The sequence below is a fragment of the Somniosus microcephalus genome, chromosome 1 (assembly GCF_052327205.1).
Source record: "Somniosus microcephalus isolate GS21.2 chromosome 1, FLI_Smic_1.0, whole genome shotgun sequence".
Taxonomy (NCBI): Eukaryota; Metazoa; Chordata; class Chondrichthyes; order Squaliformes; family Somniosidae; genus Somniosus; species Somniosus microcephalus.
Window position 1 is genome coordinate 460,870,071 of NC_140987.1, and position 13,491 is coordinate 460,883,561.

General features: G+C 59.6%; 1 protein-coding gene across 1 annotated transcript in view; it reads left to right on the forward strand.

Annotated features, from left to right (window-relative positions):
- Window positions 1–13,491, forward strand: part of arhgef6 (Rac/Cdc42 guanine nucleotide exchange factor (GEF) 6) — a 250,895-nt gene that overhangs the window by 121,522 nt on the left and 115,882 nt on the right. Inside the window, 1 exon segment of the mRNA XM_086002290.1 lies at window positions 3,628–3,723. Within this exon segment, the coding sequence (XP_085858416.1) occupies window positions 3,628–3,723 (96 nt within the window).

Here is a 13,491-nt window from a genome sequence, read left to right on the forward strand (position 1 = left end):
ACTGACTGGCCTGTAGTTGCTGGGTTTATCTTTACACCCTTTTTTGAACAATGGTGTAACATTTGCAATTCTCCAGTCCTCTGGCACCACCCCTGTATCTAAGGAGGATTGGAATATTGTGGCCAGTAATTCCGCGATTTCCTCCTTCACTTCCCTCAGCATCCTAGGATGAATCCCATCCACTCCTGGTGACTTATCAACTTCTATTATTTCTTAACTCTAACCCTAGAGTTCAAAAATCTATCGATCTTGGCTTTGAATATACTCAACGACTGAGCCTCCACCGCCCTCTGGGGCAGAGAATTCCAAAGATTCACCACCCTCTTCGTGAAGAAATTCCTCCTCATCTCAGTCCTAAATGGCCGACCCCTTATCCTAGTTCTCGACACTCCAGCCAGGGGGAAACAGCCTCTCAGCGTCTACCCTGTCAATCCCCCTCAGAATCTTGTATGTTTCAATGAGATCACCTCTCATCTAAACTCCAGAGAGTATCGGCCCAATCTACTCAATCTCTCCTCATAGGACAGCCCTCTCGTCCCAGGAATCAATCTAGTGAACCTTCGTTGCACCGCCTCCAAGGCAAGTATATCCTTCCTTAGATAAGGAGACCAAAACTGTGCCCAGTACTCCAGGTGTGGTCTCACCAAGCAACTGTACAATTGTAGCAAGACTTCCTCACTCTTATACTCCAACCCCCTTGCAATAAAGGCCAACATGCTATTTGCCTTCCTTATTGCTTCCTGTACCTGCATGCTAAATTTCTTCATGTGTCCGCTCCATCACCAAGACCGCCTACTTCCACCTCCGTAACATCGCCCGTCTCCATCCCTGCCTCGGCTGATCTGCTGCTGAAACCTTCATCCAGGCCTTTGACTATTCCAACGCTCTCCGGGCCGGCCTCACATCTTCCACCCTCCGTAAACTTCAGCTCATCCAAAACTCTGCTGCCCCGTGTCCCAACTCTCACCCAGTCCCGTTCACCCATCACCCCCTGTGCTCACTGCCCCGTGTCCCAACTCACACCCAGTCCCGTTCACCCATCACCCCCTGTGCTCACTGCCCCGTGTCCTAACTCACACCCAGTCCCGTTCACCCCTCACCCCTGTGCTCACTGCCCCATGTCCTAACTCGCACCCAGTCCCGTTCACCCATCACCCCCTGTGCTCACTGCCCCGTGTCCTAACTCACACCCAGTCCCATTCACCCATCACTCCCTGTGCTCACTGCCCCGTGTCCTAACTCACACCCAGTCCCGTTCACCCATCGCCCCCTGTGCTCACTGCCCCGTGCCCTAACTCACACCCAGTCCCATTCACCCATCACCCCCTGTGCTCACTGCCCCGTGCCCTAACTCTCACCCAGTCCAGTTCACCCATCACCCCCCTGTGCTCACTGCCCCGTGTCCCAACTCACACCCAGTCCCGTTCACCCATCACCCCCTGTGCTCACTGCCCCGTGTCCTAACTCACACCCAGTCCCGTTCACCCATCACCCCCTGTGCTCACTGCCCCGTGTCCGAACTCACACCCAGTCCCGTTCACCCATCACCCCCTGTGCTCAATGCCGCGTGTCCTAACTCACACCCAGTCCCGTTCACCCATCACCCCCCCTGTGCTCACTGCCCCGTGTCCTAACTCGCACCCAGTCCCGTTCACCCATCGCCCCCTGTGCTCACTGCCCCGTGTCCTAACTCACACCCAGTCCCGTTCACCCATCACCCCCCTGTGCTCACTGCCCCGCGTCCTAACTCACACCCAGTCCCGTTCACCCATCACCCCCTGTGCTCACTGCCCCGTGTCCTAACTCACACCCAGTCCCGCTCACCCATCACCCCCCGTGCCCACTGCCCCGTGTCCTAACTCACACCCAGTCCCGTTCACCCATCACCCCCTGTGCTCACTGCCCCGTGTCCTAACTCACACCCAGCCCCGTTCACCCATCACCCCCTGTGCTCACTGCCCCGTGTCCCAACTCACACCCAGTCCCGTTCACCCATCACCCCCTGTGCTCACTGCCCTGTGTCCTAACTCACACCCAGTCCCGTTCACCCATCACCCCCTGTGCTCACTGCCCCGTATCCTAACTCACACCCACTCCCGTTCACCCATCACCCCCTGTGCTCACTGCCCCGTGTCCTAACTCGCACCCAGTCCCGTTCACCCACCACCCCCTGTGCTCACTGCCCCGTGTCCTAACTCACACCCAGTCCCGTTCACCCATCACCCCCTGTGCTCACTGCCCCGTGTCCTAACTCACACCCAGTCCCGTTCACCCATCACCCCTGTGCTCACTGCCCCGTGTCCTAACTCACACCCAGTCCCGTTCACCCATCACCCCCTGTGCTCACTGCCCCGTGTCCTAACTCACACCCAGTCCCGTTCACCCACCACCCCCTGTGCTCACTGCCCCGTGTCCTAACTCTCACCCAGTCCCGTTCACCCATCACCCCCTGTGCTCACTGCCTCGTGTCCTAACTCACACCCAGTCCCGTTCACCCATCACCCCCTGTGCTCACTGCCCCGTGTCCTAACTCGCACCAAGTCCCGTTCGCCCAAAGTTTGATTGATAACAGCTCCTGTGAAAGGCCTAGGGAGGTTTTGCTACGTTAAAGTCGCTATATAAATGCAAGTAGTTGTTGTTGTTTGCAATCTTATCCTATCTGTCAGAGCATCCTCCTGCCCCAAAGCTGCCCATGGCTCCGCCCTGGGGCCCGCCCTAATCCCCAAGTACATGCCGACCCTTGGGTCACAGGGTACGGTAGTGCAGCGTTTGTTACTGGACTAATAATCCAGAGAGCCTCAGTTCAAATCGCACCGCGGGCAGTTCGAGAATTTGAATAGTTTTTAAAAAAAATCTGGGAATAAAAATCTGGTCTCAGTAACGCTGACCATGAAACTGTTGGATTGTTGTAAAAACCCATCTGGTTCACTGACGTCCTTCAGGGAAGGAAACCCGCCGTCCTTCCCCGGTCTGGGCCTATAGGTGACTCCAGTCCCACTCCACCGTGGTTGACTTTTAACTGCCCTCCGACGTGGACGAGCGAGACACTCACTTGTATCAAGAAGGCGGCCCACCACCTTATCAGGGCAACTAGAGATGGGCAATAAACGTTGGCCTTGCCAGCCTATGTTCTCTGTAATTTTTTTTGGTCCTGCTCTTTCTCCAGTGCTCTGGAAATGTTTCCCCTTCAAGTATTTCTCCAATTCGCTTTTCAAAGTTACTGTTGAATCTGCTCCCACCGCCCTTTCAGGCAGCGCATTCCAGATCACAACAACTCGCTGTAAAAACATTCTCCTCATCTCCCCTCTGGTTCTATTACCGATTAACTTCAATCTGTGTCCTCTGGTTCTCGACCCTCCTGCCACTGGGAACAGTTTCTCTCTATCTACTCTGTCTAGACCCCTCATGATTTTGAACACCTCGATCAAATCTCCTCTCAACCTTCTCTGCTCCAAGGAGAACAACCCCAGCTTCTCCAGTCTATCCACGTCACTGAAGGGCTTCATCCTTGATTTGGCTTTTTTTTTAAAAACCTATCTTTAATAGAGGAATGGAATGGGCTGTTTAAGGACGTGTTCCCTGACCAGTCATTTCTACTTTTCACGGTTTCTTGGCTTTTGTTTGCAGATTATCCGCTGCTGATGTTGGTGCATTAAAGGGAAACCTGGAGGAAGTCTGTTCCTTTCAGCAAACCCTCTACCAGACCTTGGAGGAATGTGCAAAGTAGGTTGACAAATACTTCGCAGCCTCTTGAACTTTACTGGGAGTCATCGTACCATCTGGCTTGGAATCTTTGGGGAATACTAATTTATTCATTAGCTTCAGTTGACAATTGAGTTCAGTTTTTCAGTTTTGTGGCTCAGTGGGCAGCACCTTCGCCTCGGAGTCAGAAGGTTGTGGGTTCAAGTCCCACTCCAGGGACTTGAGCACAGAGATCTAGGCTGACACTCCCAGTGCAGTACTGAGGGAGCGCCGCACTGTCGGGGGGCAGTACTGAGGGAGCACTGCACTGTCGGGGGGCAGTACTGAGGGAGCGCTGCACTGTCGGAGGGGCAGTACTGAGGGAGCGCTGCACTGTCGGGGGGCAGTACTGAGGGAGCGCTGCACTGTCGGAGGGGCAGTACTGAGGGAGCGCTGCACTGTCGGAGGGGCAGTACTGAGGGAGCGCTGCACTGTCGGAGGGGCAGTACTGAGGGAGCGCCTCACTGTCGGAGGGGCAGTACTGAGGGAGCGCTGCACTGTTGGAGGGGCAGTACTGAGAGAGCGCTGCACTGTCGGAGGGGCAGTACTGAGGGAGCGCTGCACTGTCGGAGGGGCAGTACTGAGGGAGTGCTGCACTGTCGGAGGTGCCGTCTTTCAGATGAAACGTTAAACCGAGGCCCCGTCTGCGCTCTCAGGTGGATGTAAAAGATCCCATGGCACTATTCCGAAGAGGAGCAGGGGAGTCCTCCCTGGTGTCCTGGGGCCAATATTTATCCCTCATCAGAACAAAAACAGATGATATGGTCATTATCACATTGCTGTGTGCGGGATCTTGCTGTGCGAAAATTGGCTGCTGCATTTCCTGCATTACAACAGTGAATACACTCCAAAAAGTACTTCTTTGGATGTAAAGCGCTTTGGGACGTCCGGTGGTCATGAAAGGCGCTGGAGAAGCGCGAGTCTTTTTCTTTTTCCAGTCTATCTGTGCACGTGTGCCTTCGGGTTGATTTTCTGGTTCCTGTAGCAGGGGGTGTGTTGGTCTGTCTGACCCTGTGTTCTTCCCCACCCAATTCCCTTTGCTCTGGTAACCCAACTCATCCAGTCCCAGGACCAGCAAAACCTGCCCATTATCTGGACAGCTTGCAGTGAACAGATGCCTTATTCAAAGGTGCACAAAATCAGTTGGCAGTGAATGCAAATATTCTTTTTATAAAAGTAACCAAAGAGCTATTTATAAAGCAGCTGCCATCACACAGCAAGTTTAAAGGAACACCGGGATTATGGATGAGACAAGAATGAGGCCCCTCGAGATCACCTTCTCCTGTCCTGGTCGTCCCATGACCCAACGACAATGGGGCTGTTGACCAATCTCAGCGATCAGTCTCTAGCAATGAGTCTACAACAGACCCAGACACGAGGCGAGGAGAACCCCCCGTGGGGGAGAGCTTGGGGAACCAGAGGTCCAGAGTCTCCTCTTCCTCTCCATCACGCTGCACTTATAGAATCATAGAAAGATGCAGCACAGGAGGAGGCCATTCGGCCCATCGTGCCTGTGCCGGCTCTTTGAACGAGCTATCCAATTAGTCCCACTCCCCCCTGCCCTTTCCCCACAGCCCTGTGAATTTTCCCCTTCAAGTATTTCTCCAATTCCCTTTTGAAAGTTACTATTGAACCTGCTTCCACCGCCCTTTCAGGCAGCGCATTCCAGATCACAACAACTCGCTGTAAAAACATTCTCCTCATCTCCCCTCTGGTTCTTTTCCCAATCACCTTCACTCTGTGTCCTCTGGTTACCGACCCGCTCATCCATTTATCCATTGAGTGGCTGATCCATATAAAGCAGGAGAATCCCAGACCTGACCCCGGTTTGTGTTGTGTTGACTTGGCTGGTTCAGTAACGAGGTTATAATTGGACTCCACGCCCCCGGCCCCCCCGGGGTTTGGGAGGGGAACAACAGCCTGAGATTCCATCGACTGGATGCTGGGTAGAGTCAGGATCTGGCTCATTTGTGATGCATCCGTCGGAGTTTACAGTAAAAGCTTGCAAGCTAATAAAGGCTGCAGCTTCTGGGAGGGCAGCACCACGTGGGGAACGATGCCCCGGGGAGGTGTCAGCGCACTCGGGAATGGAAAAGATTAGCAGAGGGAAGGAGTGGTGAGGATAAATGGATGAAAGCTGCCTGTAGCGGGCCCGACCAGTCCTGCACAGTTTTAATTTCTGCAGAAACGGTTAATAACACACTCGATGTACTTGACTGTATTTTCCGACACACAAGCTTCCGAAACCATTTGTGTTTCCTTCCCATAAGGCAGATGGCAGGCTATTTACGGAGAAGGGACAGAATGGAAACAGATGGCACGAGAAGCCAGTTGTGAACTGTTGGTGAATCAGCGGTGAATACTGTGCTGGGTTATTAGAGGGATGGAGGAATAGATAGGGGAAGAATTTGTAATGTGTGAAGGCCAATCAATGTGTGGCATCTTGTATAAAACAACTGGCAATTGCCCAGTGCGATATTTCTCCACATCTCCCCTCAGGTTCTGTTACCGATTATCTTCACTCTGTCCTCTGGTTACCGACCCTCCTGCCACTGGAAACAATTTCTCCTTATTTACTCTATCGGTGTGTCGGCCGTGGCGCAGTGGGCAGCGCTCTCGCCACTCAGTCAGAAGGTCGTGGGTTCAAGTCCCACTCCAGAGATTGAGCACGAAAATCCAGGCTGAAACTGCAGTGCAGTACTGAGGGAGCGCCGCACTGTCGGAGGGGCAGTACTGAGGGAGCGCTGCACTGTCGGAGGGGCAGTACTGAGGGAGCGCTGCACTGTCGGAGGGGCAGTACTGAGGGAGCGCTGCACTGTCGGAGGGGCAGTACTGAGGGAGCGCTGCACTGTCGGAGGGGCAGTACTGAGGGAGCGCCGCACTGTCGGAGGGGCAGTACTGAGGGAGCGCTGCACTGTCGGAGGGGCAGTACTGAGGGAGTGCTGCACTGTCGGAGGGGCAGTACTGAGGGAGCGCCGCACTGTCGGAGGGGCAGTACTGAGGGAGCGCTGCACTGTCGGAGGGGCAGTGCTGATGGAGCACCGCACTGTTGTAGGGGCAGTACTGAGGGACTGTCGAGGGGCAGTACTGAGGGAGCACCACACTGTCGGAGGGGCAGTACTGAGGGAGCGCTGCACTGTTGGAGGGGCAGGACTGAGGGAGTGTCGGAGGGGCAGTGCTGAGGGAGCGCCGCACTGTCGCAGGGGCAGTACTGAGGGAGTGCTGCACTTTCGGAGGGGCAGTACTGAGGGAGCGCTGCACTGTCGGGGGGCAGTACTGAGTGAGTGCTGCACTGTCGGAGGGGCAGTACTGAGGGAGCGCCGCACTGTCGGAGGGGCAGTACTGAGTGAGTGCTGCACTGTCGGAGGGGCAGTACGAGGGAGTGCTGCACTGTCGAAGGGTCAGTACTGAGGGAGCGCTGCACTGTCGGAGAGGCAGTACTGAGGGAGCTCTGCACTGTCGGAGGGGTAGTACTGAGGGAGTGCTGCACTGTCGGAGGGGCAGTACTGAGGGAGCGCTGCACTGTTGGGGGGCAGTACTGAGGGAGCGCCGCACTGTCGGGGGGCAGTACTGAGGGAGTGCTGCACTGTCGGAGGGGTGGTACTGAGGGAGCGCCGCACTGTCGGAGGGGCAGTACTGAGGGAGTGCTGCACTGTTGGAGGGTCAGTGCTGAGGGAGCACCGCACTGTTGTAGGGGCAGTACTGAGGGAGTGTCGGGGGGCAGTACTGAGGGAGTGCCGCACTGTCGGAGGGGCAGTACTGAGGGAGTGCTGCACTGTCGGAGGGGCAGTACTGAGGGAGCGCTGCACTGTCGGGGCAGTACTGAGGGAGCGCCGCACTGTCGGAGGGGCAGTACTGAGGGAGAGCTGCACTGTCGCAGGGGCAGTTCTGAGGGAGTGCTGCACTGTCAGAAGGGTGGTACTGAGGGAGCGCTGCACTGTCGGAGGGTCAGTACTGAGGGAGTGCTGCACTGTCGGAGGGGCAGTACTGAGGGAGCGCTGCACTGTCGGAGGGTCAGTACTGAGGGAGTGCTGCACTGTCGGAGGGGCAGTTCTGAGGGAGTGCTGCACTGTTGGAGCATCAGTACTGAGGGAGTGCTGCACTGTCGTAGGGGCAGTACTGAGGGAGCACCGCGCTGTCGGAGGGTCAGTGCTGAGGGAGCGCCGCACTGTAGGAGGGGCAGTACTGAGGGAGTGCTGCACTGTCGCAGGGGCAGTACTGAGGGAGTTCTGCACTTTCGGAGGGGCAGTACTGAGGGAGCGCTGCACTGTCGGGGGGCAGTACTGAGGGAGCGCCGCACTGTCGGAGGGGCAGTACTGAGGGAGTGCTGCACTGTCGGAGGGGCAGTACTGAGGGAGTGCTGCACTGTCGGAGGGGCAGTACTGAGGGAGCGCTGCACTGTCGGGGGGCAGTACTGAGGGAGCGCCGCACTGTCGCAGGGGCAGTACTAAGGGTGTGCTGCACTGTCGGAGGGGTGGTACTGAGGGAGAGCTGCACTGTCGCAGGGGCAGTACTAAGGGTGTGCTGCACTGTCGGAGGGGTGGTACTGAGGGAGCGCTGCACTGTTGGAGGGTCAGTACTGAGGGAGCGCCGCACTGTTGTAGGGGCAGTACTGGGGGACTGTCGAGGGGCAGTACTGAGGGAGCGCTGCACTGTCGGAGGGGCAGTACTGAGGGAGCACCGCACTGTCGGAGGGGCATTACTGAGGGAGTGTCGGACGGGCAGTACTGAGGGAGCGCCGCACTGTTGCAGGGGCAGTACTGAGGGAGTGCGGCACTGTCGCAGGGGCAGTACTGAGGGAGAGCTGCACTGTCGCAGGGGCAGTACTGAGGGAGTGCTGCACTGTCGGAGGGGCAGTACTGAGGGAGTGCTGCGCTGTCGGAGGGGCAGTACTGAGTGAGCGCTGCACTGTCGGGGGGGCAGTACTGAGGGAGCGCCGCACTGTCGGAGGGGCAGTACTGAGGGAGTGTTGCACTGTCGGAGGGTCAGTGCTGAGGGAGCGCTGCACTGTTGGAGGGGCAGTACTGAGGGAGTGTCGGAGGGACAGTACTGAGGGAGCGCCGCACTGTCAGAGGGGCAGTGCTGAGGGAGCGCCGCACTGTCGGAGGGGCAGTACTGAGGGAGCGCCGCACTGTCGGAGGGGCAGTACTGAGGGAGCGCTGCACTGTCGGAGGGGCAGTACTGAGGGAGCTCCGCACTGTCGGGGAGCAGTACTGAGGGAGTGCTGCACTGTCGGAGGGGCAGTACTGAGGGAGTGCTGCACTGTCGGAGGGGTGGTACTGAGGGAGCGCCGCACTGTCGGAGGGTCAGAGCTGAGGGAGCACCGCACTGTTGGAGGGGCAGTACTGAGGGAGCGCCGCACTGTCAGAGGGGCAGTACTGAGGGAGCACCGCACTGTTGGAGGGGCAGTACTGAGGGAGTGCTGCACTGCCAGAGGGGCAGTACTGAGGGAGCGCCGCACTGTCGCAGGGGCAGTATTGAGGGAGTGTCGCAGGGGCAGTACTGAGGGAGTGCGGCACTGTCGCAGGGGCAGTACTGAGGGAGACCTGCACTGTCGCAGGGGCAGTACTGAGGGAGCGCCGCACTGTCGCAGGGGCAGTACTGAGGGAGCGCCGCACTGTCGCAGGGGCAGTACTGAGGGAGTGCGGCACTGTCGCAGGGGCAGTACTGAGGGAGAGCTGCACTGTCGCAGGGGCAGTACTGAGGGAGAGCTGCACTGTCGGAGAGGTGGTACTGAGGGAGCGCCGCACTGTTGGAGTGGCAGTACTGAGGGCGTGCTGCACTTTTGGAGGGGCAGTACTGAGGGAGTGCTGCACTGTTGGAGGGTCAGTACTGAGGGAGCGCCGCACTGGCGGGGGGGCAGTACTGAGGGAGCGCTGCACTGTCGGAGGGGCAGTACTGAGGGAGCGCCGCACTGTTGGAGGGGCAGTACTGAGGGACTGTCGAGGGGCAGTACTGAGGGAGCGCCGCACTGTCGGAGGGGCAGTACTGAGGGAGTGCTGCACCGCCAGAGGGGCAGTACTGAAGTAGTGCTGCACTGTCGGAGGGGTGGTACTGAGGGAGCGCCGCACTGTCGGAGGGGCAGTACTGAGGGAGTGTCGAGGGGCAGTACTGAGGGAGCGCCGCACTGTCGGAGGGGGAGTGCTGCACTGTCAGAGGGGCAGTACTGAGGGAGTGCTGCACTGTCGGAGGGGCAGTACTGAGGGAGCGCTGCACTGTCGGAGGGGCAGTACTGAGGGAGCGCTGCACTGTCGGAGGGGCAGTACTGAGGGAGCGCTGCACTGTCGGAGGGGCAGTACTGAGGGAGTGTTGCACTGTCAGAGCGGCAGTGCTGAGGGAGCGCCGCACTGTCGGAGGGGCAGTACTGAGGGAGTGCGGCACTGTCGCAGGGGCAGTACTGAGGGAGAGCTGCACTGTCGCAGGGGCAGTACTGAGGGAGTGCTGCACTGTCAGAGGGGCAGGACTGAGGGAGCGCCGCACTGTCGCAGGGGCAGTACTGAGGGAGCGCTGCACTGTCAGAGGGGCAGTACTGAGGGAGTGTCGCAGGGGCAGTACTGAGGGAGAGCTGCGCTGTCGCAGGGGCAGTACTGAGGGAGTGCTGCACTGTCGGAGAGGTGGTACTGAGGGAGCGCCGCACTGGCGGAGGGGCAGTACTGAGGGAGCGCTGCACTGTCGGAGGGGCAGTACTGAGGGAGCGCCTCACTGTCAGAGGGGCAGTGCTGAGGGAGCACCGCACTGTTGGAGGGGCAGTACTGAGGGACTGTCGAGGGGCAGTACAGAGGGAGCGCCGCACTGTCGGAGGGGCAGTACTGAGGGAGTGCTGCACCGCCAGAGGGGCAGTACTGAAGTAGTGCTGCACTGTCGGAGGGGTGGTACTGAGGGAGCGCCGCACTGTCGGAGGGGCAGTACTGAGGGAGTGTCGAGGGACAGTACTGAGGGAGCGCCGCACTGTCGGAGGGGGAGTGCTGCACTGTCAGAGGGGCAGTACTGAGGGAGTGCTGCACTGTCGGAGGGGCAGTACTGAGGGAGCGCTGCACTGTCGGAGGGGCAGTACTGAGGGAGCGCTGCACTGTCGGAGGGGCAGTACTGAGGGAGCGCTGCACTGTCGGAGGGGCAGTACTGAGGGAGTGTTGCACTGTCAGAGCGGCAGTGCTGAGGGAGCGCCGCACTGTCGGAGGGGCAGTACTGAGGGAGTGCTGCACTGTCGGAGGGTCAGTGCTGAGGGAGCGCTGCACTGTTGGAGGGGCAGTACTGAGGGAGTGTCGGAGGGACAGTACTGAGGGAGCGCCACACTGTCAGAGGGGCAGTGCTGAGGGAGCACCGCACTGTTGGAGGGGCAGTACTGAGGGAGTGTCGGAGGGGCAGTATTGAGGGAGCGCCGCACTGTCAGAGGGGCAGTGCTGAGGGAGCTCTGCACTGTCGGAGGGGCAGTACTGAGGGAGTGTCGCAGGGGCAGTACTGAGGGAGTGCTGCACTGTCGGAGAGGTTGTACTGAGGGAGCGCCGCACTGTTGGAGTGGCAGTACTGAGGGCGTGCTGCACTTGCGGAGGGGCAGTACTGAGGGAGTGCTGCACTGTTGGAGGGTCAGTACTGAGGGAGCGCCGCACTGGCGGAGGGGCAGTACTGAGGGAGCGCTGCACTGTCGGAGGGGCAGTACTGAGGGAGTGCTACACTGTCGGAGGGGCAGTACTGAGGGAGTGCTGCACTGTCGGAGGGGCAGTACTGAGGGAGCGCCGCACTGTCAGAGGGGCAGTGCTGAGGGAGCACCGCACTGTTGGAGGGGCAGTACTGAGGGACTGTCGAGGGGCAGTACTGAGGGAGCGCCGCACTGTCGGAGGGGCAGTACTGAGGGAGTGCTGCACCGCCAGTGGGGCAGTACTGAGGGAGTGCTGCACTGTCGGAGGGGTGGTACTGAGGGAGCGCCGCACTGTCGGAGGGGCAGTACTGAGGGAGTGTCGAGGGGCAGTCCTGAGGGAGCGCCGCACTGTCGGAGGGGGAGTGCTGCACTGTCAGAGGGGCAGTACTGAGGGAGTGTTGCACTGTCAGAGCGGCAGTGCTGAGGGAGCGCCGCACTGTCGGAGGGGCAGTACTGAGGGAGTGCTGCACTGTCGGAGGGGCAGTGCTGAGGGAGCACCGCACTGTTGGAGGGGCAGTACTGAGGGAGTGTCGGAGGGGCAGTATTGAGGGAGCGCCGCACTGTCAGAGGGGCAGTGCTGAGGGAGCTCTGCACTGTCGGAGGGGCAGTACTGAGGGAGCGCCGCACTGTCGGAGGGGCAGTACTGAGGGAGTGATGCAACGTCGGAGGGGCAGTACTGAGGGAGCGCTGCACTGTCGGGGGGCAGCACTGAGGGAGCTCGGCACTGTCGGGGGGCAGTACTGAGGGAGTGCTGCACTGTCGCAGGGGCAGTACTGAGGGAGTGCGGCACTGTCGCAGGGGCAGTACTGAGGGAGTGCTGCAGTGTCGGAGGGGCAGTACTGAGGGAGTGCTGCACTGTCGGAGGGGTGGTACTGAGGGAGCGCCGCACTGTCGGAGGGTCAGTGCTGAGGGAGCGCTGCACTGTAGGAGGGGCAGTACTGAGGGAGTGTCGGAGGGACAGTACTGAGGGAGCGCCGCACTGTCAGAGGGGCAGTGCTGAGGGAGCACCGCACTGTTGGAGGGGCAGTACTGAGGGAGTGCTGCACTGTCGGAGGGGTGGTACTGAGGGAGCGCCGCACTGTCGGAGGGTCAGTGCTGAGGGAGCGCTGCACTGTTGGAGGGGCAGTACTGAGGGAGTGTCGGAGGGACAGTACTGAGGGAGTGCTGCACTGTCGGAGGGGTGGTACTGAGGGTGCGCCGCACTGTCGGAGGGTCAGTACTGAGGGAGTGCTGCACTGTCGTAGGGGCAGTACTGAGGGAGCACCGCGCTGTCGGAGGGTCAGTGCTGAGGGAGCGCCGCACTGTAGGAGGGGCAGTACTGAGGGAGTGCTGCACTGTCGCAGGGGCAGTACTGAGGGAGCGCTGCACTGTCGGGGGGCAGTGCTGAGGGAGCACCGCACTGTTGTAGGGGCAGTACTGAGGGACTGTCGAGGGGCAGTACTGAGGGAGCGCCGCACTGCCGGAGGGGCAGTACTGAGGGAGTGCTGCACTGTCGCAGGGGCAGTACTGAGGGAGTGCTGCACTGTCGGGGGGCAGTACTGAGGGAGCGCCGCACTGTCGGAGGGGCAGTACTGAGGGAGTGCTGCACTGTCGGAGGGGCAGTACTGAGGGAGTGCTGCACTGTTGGAGGGTCAGTACTGAGGGAGCGCCGCACTGTCGGAGGGGCAGTACTGAGGGAGCGCTGCACTGTCGGAGGGGCAGTACTGAGGGAGCGCTGCACTGTCAGGGGGGCAGTGCTAACGGAACGCCGCAGTGTCGGAGGGGCAGTACTGAGGGAGCGCTGCACTGTCGGAGGGGCAGTACTGAGGGAGCACCGCACTGTCGGAGGGGCATTACTGAGGGAGTGTCGGAGGGACAGTACTGAGGGAGCGCCGCACTGTTGGAGGGGCAGTACTGAGGGAGTGTCGGACGGGCAGTACTGAGGGAGTGCCGCACTGTCGGAGGAGCAGTACTGAGGGAGCGCCGCACTGTTGCAGGGGCAGTACTGAGGGAGAGCTGCACTGTCGCAGGGGCAGTACTGAGGGAGAGCTGCACTGTCGCAGGGGCAGTACCGAGGGAGCGCCGCACTGTTGGAGTGGCAGTACTGAGGGAGTGCTGCACTGTTGGAGGGTCAG